The sequence below is a fragment of the Danio rerio genome, chromosome 2 (assembly GCF_049306965.1).
Source record: "Danio rerio strain Tuebingen ecotype United States chromosome 2, GRCz12tu, whole genome shotgun sequence".
NCBI classification, from domain to species: Eukaryota; Metazoa; Chordata; class Actinopteri; order Cypriniformes; family Danionidae; genus Danio; species Danio rerio.
In genome coordinates, this window is record NC_133177.1 from 18,517,055 (window position 1) to 18,540,976 (window position 23,922).

At 33.1% G+C, this 23,922-nt stretch overlaps 2 protein-coding genes across 6 annotated transcripts in view; one reads left to right on the forward strand and one right to left on the reverse strand.

Moving 5' to 3' along the window:
* The window catches only part of vav3b (vav 3 guanine nucleotide exchange factor b), a 168,140-nt gene extending 157,181 nt beyond the window's left edge, over positions 1–10,959 (reverse strand). For 4 of the 5 annotated variants that reach the window (XM_073918264.1, XM_073918267.1, XM_073918256.1 and 1 more), the window contains exons 1-2: positions 9,657–10,959; positions 6,543–6,659 (exon numbers count right to left, since the gene is read on the reverse strand). In XM_073918264.1, coding sequence (XP_073774365.1) covers positions 6,543–6,659; positions 9,657–9,860 — 321 coding nt within the window. In that variant the 5' untranslated portion in view covers positions 9,861–10,959. The remainder of the gene's footprint in view (positions 1–6,542; positions 6,660–9,656) is intronic. The other variant, NM_001126393.1, reaches the window with a different exon arrangement.
* A 607-nt stretch (positions 10,960–11,566) lies between these two features.
* Positions 11,567–23,099, forward strand: selenoj (selenoprotein J). The gene is made up of 10 exons (NM_001193469.1): positions 11,567–11,702; positions 11,850–11,916; positions 15,014–15,190; positions 15,279–15,377; positions 16,629–16,721; positions 16,876–17,032; positions 19,947–20,062; positions 20,215–20,292; positions 21,945–22,084; positions 22,755–23,099. The coding sequence occupies exons 2-10, from the start codon at positions 11,850–11,852 to the stop codon at positions 22,854–22,856; spliced, it is 1,029 nt and encodes a 342-aa protein (NP_001180398.1). The 5' UTR covers positions 11,567–11,702; the 3' UTR covers positions 22,857–23,099.
* Positions 23,100–23,922: the final 823 nt, after the last annotated feature.

Consider the following 23,922-nt stretch of genomic DNA (forward strand, 5'->3'; position numbering starts at 1 on the left):
TACTGATGTACAGTGGTTGCAAACTGTGTTGTTTAAACCCCTCTGCTTGAAACAAACCATTTGAGTAATGACAGATTGTAGTATGGCTGCAAAATATATAGTTTCAACATTTATATCGCAATGTGCGCATCTGCAATGCACACATCCCAAGGTATAAAATGTTGGGACTGAATAATAGTTGAGCAGGAGCCACAGAGCATGTGATTTGTAGAGTCTCTGCTGGGTTTAACCGTACTACAGTGACGGTTTCCCATTTGCAGTTCTGTGACAAGAGAGTTTAAAACATTCGGGCACAAAAAATTATGATGTTTGGAGGTTGAAAAGATTAATTGTGTTTTATTACTTATACGATTTATAAAAAAAAGTAAAAAAAAACGTCTTTGTCTTGTTTCTTGTCCAAATATCTACATTTCAAAGCCAAAACAAGATTATTTTGCTCACCCTATTGGCAGATCATTTTGCTTTCTTTTAATTTAAAACCTCAATTTTGACTTAGTCTGTCAGAAAGTTAAAACAAAACAATTTTAAAGCTGCAAGCAGCCATGAAAGGGACCTCGCACCTTGGCTTACCACCTCCCGGTGGCTTTAGGATGACAGAGAACAATAGACAATAATAATTTAAGCTGAAAATCTAAGACAATTGCAGATTTATGAAAAACTGTCAACAGGTGGCGCTATGACTGAGACTAAATATTGGCATGTATGTCTCCAGGAGAGGAATCTAATCGAACCTGTGAATTTTCCGGCAGATTAGACATTTTGTGGCTGAGTTGAAAGTAGAACTTAGAAGAGCATAGAACTTTGTCAGTCATCCTCGAACATGCAGTTCAACGAAAACTCTAGATCAGGGGTCATCAATCTCGGTCCTGGAGGGCCCGTGTCCCTGCAGGGTTTAGCTCCAGCTTGCTTCAACACTCCTGGCTGGGTGTTTTTCAAGTATACCTAATAAGACCTTGATTAGCTCATTCAGGTGTGTTTGATTAGGGTTGGAGCTAAAATCTGTAAGACGCCGGCCCTCCATGAACAAGTTTGGTGACCCCTGCTCTAGATCTTTCACAATTTCACATCACAAAGGTCTTTGAATTTTACTGGCATTTACTGGAATTTTACTTGGATTCAATGTGATGAAATTTCTAGGAGGAGTTTGTTATATTGTAAAATATGCTATTTACTGTTGTCAGCAGGTGGCGCTATAACTATAACTGGATATTGGCATGGAAATGGGTTCAGGTCTTACTAAACTTGTGGATTTTGATGCATATCAGACAATGCACGCCTGCGTTATATCAACTTGCTGATTTATGGCGAAACATTAATGTTTGTGAGGCCGCCATGGACGCCCTTCAACCAAAACTCTAGGGGCCCTATCATACACCCAGCGCAATGTGGCGCAAGGCGTGGCGCAATACTTGTTTGCTAGTTTCAGCTTGGCGCAAGAGTCGTTTTGAGGCGTTGCGCCACGCTCTTTAAATAGCAAATGCATTTGCGCTCATATGTGCGCCCACAGGCGTTCTGGTCTAAAAAGGAAGACATTCTTAGGCGCATTGCTGGCGCGTTGCTATTTTGAGAAACTATAATAGATTTTTCATTAGACCAAAACAAACCCAGTCTAAACTCACATAAACTCGCAGAGTTGCCCCTCGCTTACACACTACTTAATAGCCTACACACAAGATTTAGAGCAATACGCAAATATCTTTACATATGAAAAAATTTAAATATTAAGGATAAGCCTATATATAGAATATAATAAGAATATATATAGGATATAAATATAAAGGACTAAAATATTACAAAACATATTATTTTCTAGCCAACATAAATATGAAAAACCACAGCTTTTATGCCTTTTCAATTCATTTATTACAGTTTGCTTTTGTATAATGTTATTATTATTAGCAGTATTATTTATTATATCCATATTTATATTTGTTTTATTAAAAACAAGCTTAGATTTTCCCACCTGCAGGTTTTAGACCATATGGGGCACAGCATGTGTTTTAGGATATAACTCAGGTTTTTGAGCACACTTAGTAATTATTGTTCATTTATTAGTTTGCTGGAAATTAAAACTGAATTTAGAAATAGTTTTGAAACAAATATTTGCGCTGAACAAACGAAATTAATTATTTATAGGCTAATTGATGTCTGTGCGTAAAGGTTTCCCTATCCAAGAGCGAAAGTGAAAGTAGATCGATTATCTCTCATTATTCCGCGGTAGATGCACTGGTTAATTGTATTCTGTTAAAAAAACTATTAACTGTTATCTTGTGAAATGCTCAGTTTTTCCACTTACACTACCTTTACGTCATGTAAATAGCAAATGCGCTTATGGCGCGACGCAGCTGGCTCTTGAAGGGAATGGGAGATGAGACTCCAATTGGTTTTATTCTCAGGACACACCTATACCTCATTAAGAAAATAAACTCAACACTTTTAGACCATGCGCCACGGTGCAAAGCAGATTTTCCCGTCCTTAAATCAGCAAATATGGATTCTGATACGCCCTAAAAGCATTTGCGCCCTGCGCTTTCCGTTTTGTGCATGGACCATAAAAATAGAGCCCTAGATCTTCACAATTAAACATCGCCAAAGCCTTTAGATGACAATACCCAATTTAGGTGTTGATTTGATAAAATCCCTGAGGGAGTTTGTTAAAATACAATGCCTGGATTTGGCAAAAACGGCCCTTTTTAAAAAAAAGAACGTTAAAAATATCTGACTTCTTGTTTGGTTTTTGATTTTGCTCCGACAGACTTTTTTATAGGCATTGGCATGTTTGATGTGTGTGCTAATTTTCGTACATATTCGTGAAATTTAGCTCGGGAGGAAATAAGTGAAGCGTACACAGATGGCACTGTCAAGTCATTTTGCCACACCCACTTCCAAAACCTATAATAAACATAAATTTACACCACTTCTGATGCATGTGCAAAGGTTTGTTAGTTTGAGCATTTTTAGACCCTTAAAAGTGCAATTCATTTTACAGAGAAGAAGAAACCAAGCAATTCCAATAGGGCCTACGGACTATAGGTGTTAAGTCCCTAATTATTACTTGATCTTAGGTTTTTTTTTTTTTTTTTAGATATTTGGAGAAGAAATGAGACAAAGCAAAGTGAGAAAAGCATGTTTTGCCTGGAAATTATTACATTTCTGTACCTAAATAATGTTAGACTCCCCAGAAAACCGTCAAATTGAGCTAATCAAACTATCTTGTGAAATTGTATACATATTACAATATTTATTAGAGAAAAATACACATATCACAATATCAGATTTTTCTATTATCGTGCGGCACTAGATATAAGACTCGTCCACTGGCATGATTGTCTGGAAATTGTGCATATTTGAATATAAATATATAAATATATATACAAGTCTCGGTCACACTTTACAGTAAGGTTCATTACTGTTAATTAATGCATTTACTAACATGAACAAACAATGAACAATACATTTACTACTGTATTTATTCCTGTAAGTAAATGTTAGATAATGAAAATACAGTTGTTCATTGTTAGTTCATGTTAACTCATGGTGCATTAACTAATGTTAACAAGCATGGACTTAAATGTTAATAAAGCATTAGTAAATGTTCAATTATGATTAATAAATGCAGTACAAGTGTTGTTCATGATTAGTTCATGTTAGTAAATGCATTAACTAATGAACCTTATTGTAAAGTGTTAACCAAGTCTCTCAATGACAACTTGTGAACGGGTGTTTTAAAGACTATATCCTTCAAAAATGAACAATGCTATACCAGTGCTTAAATATTGCGTACATATCAGACAATATGTACAACATTACTACGGTGTAACTTTTAATACAATCTGTAAAACATTTGCTATGTTATGTTTTCATCTAAAGATGCTAATTAAATTTATTTGCAAAACTGGAATATTGCATAAAACATTTGTGAATAAACCAACTTTTTCATCCCATAAGTCAAAGAAAAATAATCATCTTTTCCTGATAAACTGTTGCCGTAATGTGTTGCGGTAGGAGAACCTGTGCGAGTTTTTTTTTTTACTTGTGCCTCAGAAGAAAAAGAAATGAATGCGTGGTGGCCTTTGGTCGGCCCACTGCTTTGTTCATTAATGCATCCATCACACACATTTCTATCATCACATGATCTCTTATAACAAAACCACATGACTTTTGTTAATGCTAATACAATCATTTATGCTGTAAAATAGTTTTATAATAGTTTTAAAATAGTTTATGCGTTTTAGTTTTATATTTTTTCATCAAACAAAAACTTTATCTTTCTCAATTATGTAAATGGTCACCTTCTGAATGATTTTGAGATAATGAGCCTTAAAGTTTTTGCATTCCACAGCAAACAGTATGTGTGTTCTTTTAAATAAAAAGTCTTAAAATGTAAACAACTTATAAAAAATCCCATAATGTAAATGAGTTGTCATTTAATAAGAATATGGCAATAACTCAATTTTGACTAAAATGTTAGATAGAACCTTATAATTTTAAGGTGACAAAATATTTTTTGTGTGCATTTTCAAAATGTATGTGCGTTTTGACATTTTCATCAAGCTTTTTTATGCAATAATTCAAAATGGGCATAAAAAGAAATGGATGGAAACATAGCTACTGTCTTAACTTTTTCAATCTCTCTGAAAATTAATTGTGGAATAGTCTCTAGTCTTTTTTTTTAAACACAGTAAAATAAAGTGAACAAAGACCAAGTTCTTGCTTTGCGCATCTGGAGCTTCATCAAAAATAAACTTCATGCACTGCTTTGTAGAGATCATAAAGGCGATGCATTGTTTTGTCTGAAAACTCTTGTCTCAGAGTGTCATTTGGTTTATGCATAATCCTGAGTTTAACTCTCTTGGTATATATTTACCTACTACATTCGCAAATCAGTCGATGTAGAGGTAGGTGCTGATCATCTTTCACGGGGAAGGACTTTAGTTACACTATCATGTAATAAAACGGCTCATTTCGCAACTAGTCATTTTGGCAGATTGCCTTTAATATACTGAATAATGATAAAGTTGTGTTCTGAAACTTTTTTTTTTTTTGTCCGCATGTCAACAATATGTACATGTATATACATCAACAAGATCAAGAGAAATTAGATTTCTTCACTGCCCCTTAAAGCCACAAAGAATTAACTATAACAAAAACAAAACCGATAAAGTCATAACTATTCATGAATAGCAGTGTTCCCACCAAAACTATAATGACGACAATATTGGAGTATAGCATTCCAAGTTCTAGCTAATTAATGATTAAGAAAAACATAATTTGTGATGCTGATCATAATGCGGCAAGTACAATAAAGAGAATGGAATTGTAAATTAGATTCTCTGGTCAGCAGTGTCACCCTCCCCCTCCATCAATACATACTGTCTGACCCATATTCAGCCAATAATGTTCACCCATTTACAACAAGCATTATGACAGATAATTCAGTTACTACTGTACTTGTGGTTTCAAAAATATATATATTTTTTATATTAATTATTATCAAATTTATTTTAAGACATTTTAAAAGACCAAGTGTAATAAACAACTGGAAAGGGAAACCACACATTAAATTTACTTAAATTTAAAGAAAGATGAATGTTTTTTATAAAAATACAAATCCAGCTTTGAACAGATCTCCATTTCTTTTTCATACATTTCACACAATGATAAAAATAGTATAATAACTCTGCTCCAAAACACTAAAAAAGCAGAAAAACAAATATCTAAAATCACTGTATTCTAAATAAGGATGAATTGCACAAAATTAAAAATCTATCTTTGTTCACTGTTTATAATGAATATATAACAAACAAACAAACATACATACATGTAAACATACATGTACAGTTGATGTCAGAATTATTAGCCCCCTTGTTTATTTTTGTCCTAAATTTCTGATTAATGGTTATTATTATTTTAATTTCTTAACATAATAGTTTTAATAACTCATTTATTTAACTCATTATCTTTGTCATGATGACAGTAAATAATATTTTATGAAAATGTCCTTGCTCTGTTAAACATCATTTGGGAAATAATTTAAAAAGAAAAGAAAATTCAAAGGGGGCTAATAATTCTGAATTCAAATGTGTGTGTGTGTGTGTGTGTGTGTGTGTGTGTGTGTGTGTGTGTGTGTGTGTGTGTGTGTGTGTGTGTGTGTGTGTGTGTGTGTGTGTGTGTGTGTGTGTGTGTGTGACACATATACACAAATTATAAATGTAGTGATATTAGAATATGCTGATTTTCGAAATATATATATATATATATATATATATATATATATATATATATATATATATATATATATATATATATATATATATTTATATATATATATATATATATATATATATTTATATATATATATATATATATATATATTTATATATATATATATATATATATATATATATATATATATATATATATATATATATATATATATATATATATATATATATATATATATATATATACACACACACACACACACAGTATAAGTGATATTACCATTAAAATGACCTATTAAATAGACTATTTTTCATTACCTTTCCAAAATCACGGACATCAAAGAGATCGAAGGCCTCAAACAAGTCACTCTTCTTCATCCCAAATTCTTCACAGCATGCAGACAGGAATGTACGGATATTCTTCAGACAGAGAAACTAAAAGATCAAAAAATTGACTTTGTTAAAACAATTTTCTAATATTTCAGCTCAAATTTAGACAATCCCTTTACCCGTGGGTCATTAACATTTAGACATTTACTAAAGTGATTTTATTATCTACTAAGCTTAGCAAATACAAGTAAAGTGTAAACTTGAGAATTTCAAAAAGCTTTTGTGAAAATGAACTGTTAAAACATGGGTGAAATAATGTTTCATTTAGTGTATGCTGTAAAAGCAAATGTTGGGTTTCACACATTTGATTTGTGTTAAGACGACATGAAGGAATTAAGTAAACCGATTAATACTTACAAATTTTTACAAATGTAAGTGGATTAAACATCAATAAAACAGTTAAGTTGTTTAATTGTGTTGATTCAGCTTATTTTAATCAAGCAGTTTAAACAAACAGCAAACGTCATTTTTGAGTGTAACAGATACGCTTAGGTTGAAATGAAACAACATCATTATTCTGACCAGCACTTCAAATATATAACAATCAAGCGGTTATTCTAAATTGTATCATACCTTACATAATTATAAGCTAATTATTACAGGCTGTACTGTGATAATTAAATTGAGTCTTTGTTTGAATTACATATTTTTTGGCAAATAAGTTACATGACATTTTAGCTGTCTTCTGTAAACCATGATAAAAAAATTTTTGAATCAAGATTAAAGTAATATTAAAGAATGTATATGTAATGGGATTTGAAATGGAAGAGCTTTTTGGAAAAAGAACAAATAGTTGAAAATGGGAATGTATAGCCAGGACAAAAGTACTTAAGTCATATCACAGAGATCGTCTGTGGAAATTTGGAAAACAAATTAGTGGACTCATTAAGTCTAACAGCTTTTCCTTCAGTAGATGAGGAAAGGAGATTTACAAATAAATCACAAACGGTCTCTATTGCCTAATTGGTGCGGTTGACTAATTTTCAACTTCTTTTAAAGAGCAAAACTTTAACGCAGAAAATGACATGAGATTTTGCTTTTAGGTTATGATGTTGCAATGACAGCAGAAACTGAATAAAACTTAAGCAAATGTGAGCTAATCCCAAAGCACAAAAAGCACACTCATCAAAAAAAGCCTTTTTTGCATGAGTCAGATAAGTGTCAGGAATGTCTCAAGGGATGTTTCTAAAAATCGCTTTCTTCCGCTGTCTGATGGAGACTAACCGTGTCTCGTCAATCCAGAAGGGTGGATTTTTGAGTTTAAAAATCAGTCAGATCAAAGTTGGATTTTATCTGGTCGCTGGAGCGAAGCAGGGGCATCTGGGAAGAGTTGTTTAGGGCCTGGGCAAACTGCCTGAGACGTCTCAGCCCTAAACACTTGCTTACACAGCAGCGAATCAGACGGAACATTCATCTGGATGACTTTTGGGTCCATACCAAGACACCATGTACGTTTAAAAATTGATGTTTCATTAGCTCAGTGTTTGCCTAGTTTTGCAGACTGACTGAATGATTAAGTTTTACAAAGAGAGCTGTGTGGATCTACCACTGAGCCCTTTGTCCGACACGCTGGAACTGGGACCACTTGTGTGCTATGAAGACACTGGCTAGTACTATGAAGCCTTATAACATTCTGGTGCTGTTCGGTTACTTTTTAATGGAACAGTTTATGTTATAGTTTTTCAGCCTTTTTTATTTTATGATAATGGAGTTTGTAGAGATTTTAGTCATTAATAATCTAAAAACCACAAACATAGAAAAAGACACTGAAAAAATCACGCTGAGCTTCATGATCAAAAAAGAAAACTCATTTATTTCTATTCATTAATTTATGTTTAAATACTGATTAATAAATGATTGATCAATTTAATCTTTAATTCTGAAACACAGCTCTCATTTAATAAAGCTTTCCTTTCATTTTACAGTTTGGACATTTTTACAGTAGATTTTACAGTAAAATTATTGTTTATTTAGCTAATTAAAGTAGTGAACAAAATCAAAGTAAGGCTTATTACGATAACTTTTATGAACTTTTGAGATCCACTTCATATGTTGACTACTGTTAAATACTGTAAATGTTCAATAGTTGTCATATTTAATTCAACTTAACAGACATATTTATGTAAAAATGAAACTCTATCATGTACATATTAAAATGCATAACATTCAATTTTAACAAAAAAAAAATGTATTAAAAACTTCCAGACGAATGTGGGTAAAACTATAGCGGAGGCTTAGTGGCAATGTTAATGTCATCAAATTTACTCTTTTTCTAAAAATGCCTTTAAAATGTCTTTGTATATATAAACCATTGTTACTGAATGCAATTTTACTGGGTATTTTCTGTAAATCATTGCAAAAACATGATAGTCATTCGCACAAGAGGGTTAGGTTAAGTAAACTTACTTGCATAATAATGAGCAAGTTAAAACAGGGTATATACAGGAATTAGAGAGTAAAATTCAATACCTTTTAAGACCTTTTTATCACTCCTTTCGAACATAATAAGAGCTCATCGTCACTTTGTCTGAACCGGTTTTGGCAAAATTTTAAATATATTCATTAAAAATGGATTGTAAGAAACTGATCCTAAACTAAAACATTATTCATATACTTTCGTCTATAGAACGCAGAATTAATTGTTCTGCCTTCATTACTGCAGTAAAAAAAGCAGTGTGACATCAAGTACAGCAAGATTTTATCAATTTCATAAACTAAACAGCATGCCAAAATGTCAAACTTTAGCAAACAACTGTGATTAACCTTATAACTGTATAATCAAAACTGATGAAAAATTTAATACCTTGTAACAGCATTTAAGACTTTTAAAGGGCCTTAAATTTCTCTAAATTGATTTATCAACTAGTAATACCCCGCAGACACCCTGTAAAACAAGTTTAATGATAGATATGGAAAAAAATATTCATACTGCAGAGTAATCCAATGGGGGATAAGTCACAAGTTATGTCAGTAGGTTAGAATAATAGCAAGGACGTTATTACAGTTAGTAATAATAAAGCATTATATGCTGTCTGCATTCACCTGTGACATCTGTGGTCTGAGATTGATCTCCTTCAGGTTAATGGTGTCTGGTCTGAGATTGTTCAGCAGCTGGCACAGAAGCACCCCATCCCGAAGAGTTTGGGCCAAATCAAAAACCTGCGCCGAGTCCGCCGTGACCCGATGATTCCGGGGCAAAACTTTACAATTGATCAGCCACAGACTGCACTGCCTCCAGTACTCCATAATGCAGGTGTTAAATTAAAATGAACAACTTTTATGAAAATTAGACTCCGTCAAAGGAAGCTTGATGTAGAAACACGCGAAGGGAAGCGCGCACCTTGCGTGATATTTGGCATCCGTCTTTTTTTCTTTCTGAGCTCGCGCTTGAAGTTGACAAAGCCGTAGCTCGTGTGTACTAGTTTGGTTTATCCGTGGTCTAGCGGGACTACAAATCCCCATCAGCTGAGTTACGTATTCTACTATGGCAACGGTTTATAATAAATGAGTCGTGCGACGTGCCTCTGATCTTCGGCGAAGTCTTATGAATATTAATTAGGTATTGATTACGTTGCGTGGTTGATCTTCCAATCACAAAAGTCTTCCTCATGAATATTAAAATCCATGCCATCCTTTTCTGTTGGTTTCGATCTGATGCAAATAAACTATTTGTTTTTACATATTTTAAATATTTTCGATCTCTACATTTAAACCAAATCAATGTAAAGTTTGCATCAGACAAATGAAGCTGAGGTGAGTTTTGCGAACAAACTTTTTGGTCAGTAGAGTAGTGTAATTTTATTAACAAATAACGTTAAACCTACAAAATGAATATGCTTTGCCTACATCTGTGCATATAAATTGATAGATGTGTAAACAATGATTTCGTAGACAAACAATGCCAAACATTTAGGATTGTTATGAATATAAATACATAGCCACCCGTGTGTGTATATTGTATGTATATGTGTTGCAAATAAATGCTTACATGCAAAGACATTCATAAATAATTCACGTGTAAATAAATAAATCAACTAAAAAGATCCTCCAATCACGAAAGTCTGCCTCGTGAATATTAAAAGCCATCCTTTTCCGTTGGTTCCGATCTGATGCAAATCAGCTTTTACATATTTTAAATGACATATGTATTTATTTTTACCAATAAATAACAGTTTTATTTTTGCTATTTGTAAAGCCTGAAGATAATGGGTAGAATAAAGAACAGCATAAAGAACAAAAAACAGAGCTATTAATTAAGGGACAATTTGGCAGATAGCAGTTCTTTTTCAGACTGGGGTCTGGGGACCCCCACTGCAAATTAGGAATATAAATAGATAAACATTAATGACATAAATAAATAAAAAAAATCATTCAAATAAATAAATATGGGATAATAAAGCAGGATCTTCCCAAGGGTTTTACCAAACTGGGGTCTAGGGACCCCCACTGGAAATTCTGAGAATAAATAAATAAATTAATTAATAAAGAAATAAAGAAATAAATAAAGAAATAAATACGAAAATAAAAAAAAATGAAAATAATCAATTATTTGATTAAGTAAATATATTAGTATAAAAGAAAGCAATAGACCGGATTAAAATGGTCTAAAATTTAATTAAAAAATGTTTAATGCAAAAATATAAAAATATTATTCTAATATGTGATACTAGTTTATTCGATTTTACATTTATACATTGTTTGATTTGATTTAAACTAGTAATACATTTTTATTGCCTGCACTAATGATCATTCAATAACATATCTATAACATATCTATAACATTTGTTTTCCTATCTAAATTAATAAATCGGCGAACAGCAATTATACAATATGTCGTTTTTTTTTTTAAATAATGTTTATTCAATCATTTGTTGTTTATATATTTGAAAATTATTTAAAAACTGTTGATTTTACAAGCATACAAATACAGCAGTGCACGTGCTCTCATGCGTTTATTATCACGTGGTGAATTCCGTCCAACCAGCACGCACTGGAAATCCAGTTCCATAACACAACACTTTCACATTGAATATGTTGTGTAAATTGCCAACTTCAGACTCCGCTGGTCGAAAAATATAGGATTTCAAGGTGATTGTATTTTAAGTTGTATTAGCCACTACACTACAGACTTCGACAGTACACGTTTCCTGCTATTTAACGTGACGTGTACAGCAGCATTGTTAGAATTATTTGGTTCGTGTTAAAGACGTGTTTTTATTTATCTCACCGTCACAGATGGCTCTTGCCCTTTCTAACAGGGCTATCGGAGCGATTATTGGATCAGCTGTTGCCGATGCTGCAGGTTTGCATTACTCACGCATACTACAAAAATACTTGCTAAATGTGTTTATAGTCATTATCTATTGTTGCAGTACAGACAACTGTGTATTTACTTAACCCCTGAGTATAGACCTTTTTCACAGCGGATTTGAACACCGGAAGCGCCCTTCGAAGCAGTGTATCGATATTTCCGGGTTCGCTAGGAGTCGCAGAGACATGACAGCCTCGGGACAGCGGATGACTTTCTCACGGTCAACTTTGCCATAATTTGGACAGGAAGATGTTGTTCGTTGAATGTGTAAAACTGCCTTAATAAAACAGCATTTAAAAGATGATACCGATTTGCACAATTTGTGCAGAAAACGTGTCTTACCGTTTGCAACATCAGGTTCCAGTAAGGTGCACAGCCAACAACATAAGATCTGCTCATTCAAGCCATTCGTAAGCTAGATTAACCTGGCTATTTAACATCCAGCAGAATGAGTTTAATGTCAGTAGTCCCGTCTGTAAACTGTGCTAACCCCCTCCTTCCTTTTTATTCAGAGTCAGATATAGTGAATGGCGAGAGCTATACAGGCGAGTTGCTATCGGTTAATACATTACAGGTTGTTTAATGCTCGTGAGGTTTTCTCAAGTCTGGAAACACGTTAGCTCCTACTCGTGGATAATATTCATTTTTATTATTTATTTAAAGAACAGAAAATAACATTTTACAATACAAAAATGTACATACGAGGAGGTAATTATGAATAAAATACAAATAAAATAAATGAATAAAATACAAATAATCAAAATGTAATAATATGAATGAAATACATTTGTAGAGTTCACACATTTTAAAGTGGGTCGAGTTTCTTGTTTAGAGAGTTGATCCTGGTATTATACAAGCATATTTGTCATCAATACCTTAAAATCTGGTTTCATATTAGTAAATTTACATTTATGAATGTACAATTTTGTTAACAACATAAGCAAATTAAATAAATAAAACTATTTTCCTCTAGATTAGGATAATCAAGTAAAGCCCAAATGTACATTTATCCATAATGAAAGAGGTTTTGAACACAAAAGAATCGTTATTAATACATTTTGCAACTCACCCCATAAGCTGACTATGTACGATGCCAAAATAAGTGTAAAACTGTCTCCTCATATTCGTTACAAAAATACAATTTACATCAATCCCACTTTTAAATTTTTGCAAACAATGTTTTGCTGGATAAAACTTGTGGATGAGTTTATAGGACATTTCTTTAATTCTATTTCTAACATGATATTTCTGTGGTAACAGCCACACTTTTCTTCAATTCACCCTTTAATAAAGACATATAATAAAATTGAATATAAGGTACAGTAATGATTTCTTTTTGGAAAAGAGTATGAATAGCTCTATCATTACTCTTGGTATTTAGTAAAACAAAATTTGCCGACATAAGATTTAGTAATATCAAAAGACAATGCATCAGAAGGATGGTCTTATTAATACCTCTAAATAACATGAATGAATAACATGTCTCTGCAGGAATTGAACCAATAACAGTTGAAAACTTTCTGGGTTATTAAGATTTTGTAATAAAGGACTTCATTGTAAGAAAAGTATACCATCTTTATTATATAACTGACTAAACAAATAATTTTGCTGTCAAACCAATTAAAAAAAAGAGATTTGCATTTGTATGAACTGTCTATTATTCCAAAATAACAACAATTTAGGCATAAATCATGCTTATAGATTAATGACCATGATGAGCACTTGTTTGTGGAAGGCAGATAGCTTAACTGGAGTTTTGTCTATATTATAATTACTCATCAAAATAAACCATAGACCACCAGTCTTTAATAAAACATGATAATCTCCGCTTTGAAGTGCATACAGCATACGAACGTACTCCCGCATATAACTTGAAACGGCATTCAACCCCCTTTAATATTGTCATCCATGCTTTTCCCTGTCCTTCGTCTTTCGGGAGATCGTGGTCATTAAAGTAAGAGTGTCGTTTTTGAGTTGGAGCAGCTGGGAACGCAGCAATCACAGCGATGAGATGACCCTGCCATTCTTTCTTGCTCCGTCGCATTGAAACCGGATGTTGTGGTACACTGCTTCGCTTACCGGAACCAGGAAGTGTGAAAAAGGCCTATTGACGATCAAGAAAATACAAGAGCAATTCCACCGTTATGGGTGTGACATTTGCAGTAAAACACAAGTTCGCATAGAAAGCATATGCATTATATTGAAACTTTTGTTTATATTTTTTCAGAACAACTGACCACAGAGTTACGGGATCAGAAAAATATCAATATGTAAACATGTTTTGTCCTTCAAATGAGGAAAATAAACATGCGTTATGGATGTGACAAAAATTCTGTGGGTTTACAGTATACAGCATACTTTGTAGAAGTTCTGTCTTAAACTGCACAACCCAAAGAAACAATGCTAATCATAAGGATATAAGTTGGATCTCTATTAAACGAAAATTATTGTTTTTATTTAATTTAATATTTTCACATTTATGAGGAAAATGTGTTGTTATGGATGTGACAGATGTGAAATTGCCACTTGTGTGACTTTGGTAAATCAAATAGGATAGATTAAAAAAATTGACAGAAGCAATTTTGTGTGTGTGTGCGTGTGTGTGTGTGTGTGTGTGTGTGTGTGTGTGTGTGTATGTATTTATATATATATATATATATATATATATATATATATATATATATATATATATATATATATATATATATATATATATATATATATATATATATATATATATATATATATATATATATATATATRTATATATATATATATATATATATATATATATATATATATATATATATATATATATATATATATATATATATATATATATATATATAAATTAAAGCATTCACACAAAGCTTTTACAATGCATTTAACTAAATACTTCAAGATTTTAAACTTTCAGGCTAAGCTTTCTCAGGCCAACATTTAAGTTTGTTTTTTAAACTTTTTTAGCAAGTTATTAGTATTTGGTAACAGGTAATGTGTCAAACATGGACACTGTAATGTGGTAATTAAACAATCAAAAAAATCTAACATTTCTGACTGAATTTTGTTTGTCTTAAATGTTCTGCAGCTCAGCCGCTCCACTGGGTGTATGACCTGTCAAAGCTGAGTGTTTTACTCTCTCAGAGCCCTCAGCCTGAATTTCGTCCTGAGTCTGCGAACCCATTCTACAGGAGGAACACTGGACAGCAGAGCTGCTACGGGGATCAAGCATTCATTCTCCTGGAGTCACTGTCTGAGTGTGGAGGTGACAAACACAAAACAGACTGGTATGTTTATCACTGTGTTATATGGATGGGATGTTGATCATTCTGTTGTTTTTGTTTATTCAAAAGGTCTGAATGTGGAGGATTTTAAGCAGCGCACCTACAAGTTCTTTGGGCCAGGATCTGAATATGACACACCAGTCAATGATCCTTACAGAGACAAAGGAGGTTGATAAAATAAAGCTTTTTCTTTATTAGTCAAAAGTTTGCAAACATTATATAGCATCAATGTATTTTGCATTTGTTTGATTAAAAACAGTTACTTTGTGAAATTAGATTTAAATTATATTTTAAATATGAAATTTATTCATATTAGGTGATTCAAAGCTGAATATACATCTATTAATTCAGTCTACAGTATTTTATTATCATTCAGAATTGTGTGCTTCTGTATTTTCCCTTATATTACTATTCAGGTTAATTTCTCTTCCATAGTGTGTTTGATTGATGTAGTTTTTTCCAGTTAATTTTAGTGCTTCAAATACTTTTTACAGTTAGGAACTAGTTTCATATTATTAAGATTCCTACTTTGAGTATACTATTGAATACACTATTGAATTAAAAAAGTTGCAAAAATTGTTTAGGTAAACAATAATAACTTGGGCTGGCCAATATGGCCTAAAATCAAAATCTCGATTAATTGAACATTTAAGATAGATTACGATTAATGAACAATTATTTTATTTATTTATATAATGTTTGCCCTCATAGTTACTGACAGGTTTTGTACAGTAAATATGCTCACATAATACAAGTAAGAGATTTTTCAATGGTGCATTAGTTGATTTTAAAGTAATTAAAGGAAACAAACACTATGATTATTTATTGAACATCGTTATTGAACAACTTTAGTTATAACACACATTGCCTAAAATAAATAGTCACTTTTATTTTTATAAAAAAGAGAAAATAAACAACTTTCACTTTTGGAAACAAAATCATATTAAAAGTGAAAAACAAGCAGCATATCATCTAAATGACATAACTTTTGTATATCCTGTAAATAATATTTAAACAGTGTATTTCTTGCATCTTCTGTGAACAAATATTTTAACGTAAATAATAATTTAAATGTATTAGATAATATGCTGTCACAAGGAATCTCTGGCACAGCTTCCAATTATCGTCAATGTAGTCGTCAATCTAATGTCCTACTTGACCAGAGATCAGATGTGGCTGCAGAAGAATAAATGAAGGCTTAACATAGTAGGTCCACACGTGGAAGGGAAAGTAATCGAAAACATTGAATTGGACAATGTAGATCGATTATGGGGGTCTGAATTTCGATTTGCGGTTACTTTCCGATTAATTGCCCAGCCCTAACTATGCTTTCACATTGTTTCACTTTTATATATATATTTTTTACTTTCATATTTTCCATGATTTGTTTAAATTATTTATGACTTGTTTTTTCTCCAGCTCCCAGGCCTCAGTTACCCATTGAGGGACCCTGGAGACATGCAAGTCTTAAGGGCTTTATCAAAAATGTGGATGCCGGCAAAGAGGAGACAGGTACTCTCAGTTCTGTTGTGAGCCAGAAAAGCATCTTAAACATTGTTAATACTGGATAATGTTTTAAATAAATGCTAAAGTAGTTTAATGTTTTCAGCTGTAAATTTCTCAAAGCATTTTATGTGAATTATGGTTTTATTGTGGTACCTTTTAGGTTGTGAAACTGATACCCAAATAGATGGGGTGACAAAGCTGGCTCCGATTGTGGCATGCTATGCTGGAAAGCCAGAGATGCTGGAGAAGGTTGAAGAAGCAGTCCGTGTCACCCAAAACAATGACTTGTGTGTAGCAGAAACACTCGCTGCTGCCAGGTTAGTAATATATCACTGACACCTTGAGATTTGACGTGTACTTACAGTAAAACAGACTTTTAAAAATGTTTTTAATTTCCAATGTTAAGGCCCGTGCACACGAGATGTTTTTTGCTCAAGTTTTCCGTCAACGTTTAACGCCTCGTGACTATATAAAGGGCGTCAATGTAATTGTGCACACCAACGCTCAAAACGCCATGTGCAAAAGCGTCATTTTAAAAGCAACGCCTCAAGGCTCCTACATACCGAGATGCTTTTCGTTTGCGTTTATCGTCAGCGATTTACGAGACGTTTTTCCGCATTCAAACCCAAGCGATTTTCACTGGCGTCAAGCAGAAGAGTATGCAAAATCACTTCTTGAAGTTAGATGGCGCTACACAACTTTAAGCTTCCTTCACCCGCTTGTGACACAGAAGAAGAGGAAGAGAGGAAGTTCACACACTTGTTAAAGTTAGGCTGCGTCCAAAACCGCATACTTGAATACTATATAGTACGCTAAAATCAGTATGTGAGCTGAGTAGTATGTGCGAATTCATAGATTTTGAAAATCAGTATGCCAGAAGTACCCGGATGACTTACTACTTCCAGCGAGATTCTGGAGTCCGCATTCTATGCATGCTGCGCTATCCCATAATGCCCCGCGAGAGAATACATGAATGGAAGTGAGGCGACGCAACTGACGCATGTAGGTCATGTGACCATGACAAAATGGCGGATGTAGTATGTCCAAATTCCATTCATACTTTTCACATTCATACTGTATAGAACATACTTTTCTAACGGTGTAGTACGTTTAAATTCAAATGCAGTACCTACTGAGTAGTAGGCGGTTTCGGACGCAGCCTTACTGTTGACTCGAACAAGCATAGATGGTTCAAGTAGCAGCTCCAGCTTTAGCGATGAAGAAATGATTATTGTTTACAGAGCAATAAGCAGTTTCATGTTCATATCGCCTCTGGGCATCTTCTTCAATGTGCGCTCGCATTGAGTTTTGCGCTTAAGCGCCTCCAAGTGCTGCTTACTGTAACTTCAGCAGCTCCATCCACGTGAACAAAAGTACCAACGTGATTGGTGAAGAAGGTTTTTAACCCGGCACGTCAAATAAAAAAAACGAGCACTCTTCTGCTTGACGCCAGTGAAAATCGCTTGGGTTTGAATGCAGAAAAACATCTTAAAAAACGCTGACGATAAACGCAAATGAAAAGCATCCTGGTGTGTAGGAGCCTTTATACTCAAGGTAGTGAATATAATGTGAAATTGCTTTTTAAACTAGAAAAAAAAAATGAAAAGCGTTGTGTAATTTTGCTTATCATGAATTGATTTGATCACTGTTATCTTTATCAGAGTAAAGAATGAATTTTGATACACAAGGAGGATTTTTTATTGTGATTTAGGAATACTAAGGCACTTAGATTTTTAAAATAATGTGGTGCATAGATGAAACATAATAATGCTGCAACATTACAATTTTTGATTTGAAAAAAAAAAATCATTCAACATAATTTCTGCACCAATTCTGCAATTTTAAAGAGCCCCTAGTATGCATTATAAAAGGTCATATTTTGGTTTTTGAATTCTCCAACAACCAGCCTATATGCAAGTAATGTTAAAACACATTTTCATGTTTTTTAATGTGCAATAGTTTTTACCTAATTTTCCCATTGACTCCCTTACGATTCGTTTAGCGATTCATTTTTTCCACTGCATGGAAGGTAATTTCTAAAACCCATTACATTGGCTCTTTAAAAATGCATCACTACTCTCTTGAATCGACTTTGAGTGTAGTTTTTAACAGCAGATGGCACTGTACAGGCCTATAGCCAGCCTGGTGAATAGGGTGGTTCTTTTTTCTCAAAAAGTGGACTTTTTTGCAGTTATTTTCCATTTAATTATGAGATTTAAATTCTGCATTTTAAGAACTACTTTCAGCTGAATTAGCTTGTCGGGTGGTCATCATAACCACACTTTTTGATGTGCCAAATATATTTCCTAAAGATTTAGAATAAAGAAATGTAAAAAAAAAAAAAAAGTACTTATTTTTAAAATACAAAATTATTTTGTATTCATCCTTATTCATTAAAAAAATCATTTAATTTTCCTCAATTTGGCTATTTCAATAAAAAAATTATTAAAACATAATAATAATAATAATAATAATAATAATAATAATAATAGAGAGCTTCCAAATTTTTTGCCAATCTTGTATGGTCCACTTTTTGGTGATCTTTTTCAAAGCTTTTTATTAAGTCCAACATTTAGAATAAAAGTTACTTGTAAAAGGTTATCTCTATTTTAAAACAATACAGTAGCAAAAGATGACTTCTCTTATGTCAGATTGTATATTCGCTTGCACTGCTGGATGTTGAAAAATATTTGTTAGCATTGGCAAAAACTGATTAGCTGAAGTCACACCGAAACGACAGCCAACAGAGGATTCTGCTTGGTCTTTTCAATGGGTTACTCTCACTCTTTATGATGGCATAGCAGTCAAAATAGTACAAATGAGCTCATGTTAGTGAGGGGTGGGTCTTTTGTAACCACCTGAACCACCAGTGGCTACCAGCCTGCTCTATGCTTTACAAACAGCCATACTCTGCATCCAATTCCTTACAAATACCAATTGAACCTAAAATAATCATTAATAAAGTTAGGAAAGGTTTAAGTGAAATTCAAGAGTGTTTATAGTGAGCTGTTTACATGAATTCTCATGACATAAAAGCCAACATACATGACCCACATACTCACTTTGAGTGCACAGTTTAAAAACTAATCTAAAGTGTCATCTGCTCCTTAAAACTAATCTCAATCAATTCAGGCCTAAATAACGATTCATTTTGAAAGTCACAAAATTGATGCAGAATCGATTTCTTTGTTTTTGTCACAGTTCTTATGACTTTCTTCTGATTTTGTTTAGGTTTTTGGAGCATTTCATCCTGAATGGCCCTGATCCCAAAGCTCTGGATGCAGTGTTGAAACAACTCAGTGACCCGGAGAGAAAAAACCCTCAGGAGCTGGACAAAGCTGTAATTGGTATAAATTGTTTTACTAATATTGTGAGCTATACTCTACATTACAAAAGGCAGAATATATCATTTGCCCCTGCATTTTAGTTGTGCCATTTTTGGATACATGTCACACAATATACACAATATAATTATTTATGTTTTCATTTTCTAATTTAGGACACATTCATCAAGTGAAGGACAATCTGAACAAGAAACCTAAAGAGCTCATTCCAGCTGTGTTTCCAAATACCTGAGGTTAGTTACTTCGGGTTAGCTTTAGTGATGAACGAAGGGAAGATTTAATCACTACTAGTCTACAATATTAACTTCTGGCAAGAACTGACATAAAAAGGAAACAGTTGCTCAAAAATGTACACTGAAAATGGCCACAAAGCACAGCTTTCAGGCATCATGTTTATTTTTAGCACAACTGTCAGGAATGGAAAGCACAGGATTGTGGGATATCAAAGGTAGCTATGACGTCTTAAAAAAATCAATCAGATGAAAGTCTTTCAGGAGACAGGAAGTGGGGCTGGATTAGGATGCCTTCCTATCTCACAATGGATCCAGCAAGGCAGTATTTTCCAGCTTTTGGAAGCAGATGATGAAAATGTGCAGTGCTGGGGGCAGAGCTTAAAATTACATTCACCAAGCTCCAAATGCCAGGTTAGAAGTAATAATATGATTCTCGCTATGCCTGAAACATGATATATAATCTGTTGCACAGCACTGCGATCTTTTTACATGATCAGTTCATTAAAATAGCAGTGTTTTCATTTGCTTGAAACTGCGTGGTTTGCTTAAAAATAGTGCATTTGCTCCTGTTGTTTTATAGTAATAATGTTAATAATAAGAACTTTATTATTGTTATTAATAATATCATATTTTTTAAAAAATTATTATCATCATGAAATTGTTTACTGTCCTGTGTTGATATACATTTATTTTAAACATTTTATATTTTTATATGAATATATTTTTAAATATATTATTTAAATTATGTTTAATATAATTTTAATTTCATTTATTAATTAATGACATATGATTGATTAAAAGACATTTTCTTTCCCAGAATATTTTATATGGCCGGTAAATGATCTCAACTCAGTGGCGATTGGCAGGTGTGGCGTAATGTGGTTTTGGGCCCTGTCTGGGGGTACTTCGGGACCAGCGTTGAGAACCAGTCTAAATATGTCAATTTCTATACTATGTAGCTGGTGTTAAACAATTTGTAAGCCAAGTCAGCCTGATTTATAAAGATAATAAAGATAAATCTAGATTAAAAAAAATAGATCTGAATCAGCTAATCAAGGCTTTTAGGCATACTAGAAAGCTGTAGTGTGTTTGATTAGGGTTTGAGTTCAACTCTGCAGGAAGGGTCACCTCAACTGTCAGTAAACTCTCCTGCACCTTTAAATTCAGTTTTGAGTTTGACTGTTAGCCATGACTGGGGTCAGACAGAATCTGTGGAATTTTTTGATATTTCTGCGCAGAATCTTGCTAAAAATCTGTGGAATGATTTTAGGAGTATCATAACACAAAACTTAATAAATAAAATAAAAAGTAATACCTTTTTAACGTTTATTTAATGTTTACAATGCAAATTCAATTAGATTCACTTTATTGGTTAAAAAAATTAAAGTCTCTCAAATAATATCTCTACTAAAAGACAGAAAATATTATATTACAAACTGTATTGTACATAAATCATATAAATATTTTCATATTAGTGAGTAATATTACTAAAATTAATTTAAAACATAAATAATGACATAAATTTACACACACTTAAACAAGTAAATAAATAGAATCAATGATGGGCTAAAAATCTGTGGAATTCTGCATACAGATTCCATGTGGGCCTAGTCATGGCATGGGTATTTAAACGGCTGTATCGCATCTTTCAGGTTTGCCTGGTGCATTCCAAGCAGCTCTGCATGGGGTTCTGACAGCCAGCAGCTATGAGCAGGCTGTCCGGGACACTATGAGCTGTGGCGGGTGCACCTGTAGCAGGAGCTCCTTCATTGGCGCCTGCATCGGAGCTCAGGTAATTCAAAATAACAACCTTCTTATCTGTTTGACATTGTACTATCCATAATGCAAAGTAGTTTATGAGTAATCAAGGATCAATTCAGACTTTGTTGTAGGGCTGCACAATATATTGTTTCAGCTTCGATATTGCTATGTGCACATCCGCAATAGACACATCGCAAAGATATGCAATGTGGAGTCTGAATTATAGTTGATCAGGAGCTGCAGAATTGTATGCAAAAAAAGTTTTTCTTACTTAGAATTTTGGTCTTGTTTCTAGTCCAAATATCCACAGGTCAAAGTGAAAACAAGATTGTTTCACTTCCCCCACTGGCAGATCATTTTTGCATGTTTTAGGGAAAAACTCTTAATTTCCACTTATTTCTTCTGATAGTGAAAACTAAACAATATTTTTACTTGCTCTAAGAATTTTTTTTTTAATTTGAAGTAGAAGCAAGACAAAGTAAGAAAAGCTTTTTTTTTTTGCATTGTGATTGTTTAATTTCTGTAGCTAAATACTGTTAGACTCCCCAGAAAACCATCCAATAGATCTATTCACGCTATTTTTTGAAATCGCAATATGTATCGCAGAAAATAAAATAACACAATATCAGATTTTTTCAATATCATGCAGCCCTATTTTGTAGGTTTTGTAAGGTCTTTAATACTGTGATGTATGTTTTCAGGTTGGACTTGAAGGAATCCCAGCTTCCTGGAAAAGCAAGACATTGAGATGCAACACTTTATTAGATCTTTCCAGAAAAGTGGTTGCTCTCCAACAGATTTAGCTTGTTTTTATGTTCAGGTAATAAGTGGATGCTATCTAAAGAATATGGGATTATACACATTTTTATGAATATTGCCTGCAGATCGTCTTCTGTGACTGTTGTGATTTAGATAAAACAGTTCATGAAAGTTTTAATGTGAAATATTTTGAGGTTAAAACTGATCCTTTTGTTTTATTGAAACACAGCATGACATGCGGAAAATGGAATTCCTTTTGGCATTAAACTTCTGCTTGATGAAAACGTTTTTTTTTTTGGTCTTATTTGTTTTATTATACAGTATTAAAGGGTAAAATAAGCTTAGCTACTTAACAGATACCTAGCAAACTCTTCTTTCTGATAGCACGATTGATTGGCCATTTTAAAAACTTCAGTCAAACATTAAAAACAATTGATCATTCGCGGGACTAATAACAATTATAAAAAATTATTTAACTGGTTTAACGCAAATTAACTGATGAAATTCTGAAGTTGTAGTTAAACATTTAAAGTGAAATCCAAATTTAACTTATAAACATGATCATTACATTGTAATTACTATTATTCAAATTATTAAAAATGGGGGTGGCGCGGTGGTGCAGTGGGTTGTGCTGATGCCTCACTGCAAGAAGGTCGCTGGCTCGAGCCCCAGCTGGGTCAGTTCGCATTTCTGTGTGGAGTTTGCATGTTCTCCCCGTGTTCGTGTGGGTTTCCTTCAGGTGCTCCGGTTTCCCCCACAAGTCCAAAAACATGGTATAGGTGAACTGGGTAAGCCAGAATTGTTCATAGTGTATGAGTGTGTATAATGTTTCCCAGTACTTGGTTGCAGCTGGAAGGGCATCCACTGCATAAAACAATGCTGGGCTTTGTATATAGGTTAGGTTAGGATAGGTTGGCGGTTCATATGCTGTGGCGACCCCAGATTAATAAAGGGACTAAGCCGAAAAGAAAATGAATGATTAAAAATCATTCATTGTGTATTCAGAGTAATTATTTGTACTCACTAAATATTTTCTCTAAACTTTAATGCCCATTTAAATGAGTTCTCAAATATTTTGAGTTTCTTTGTTTTGCAGATTTTCTTCAGTTT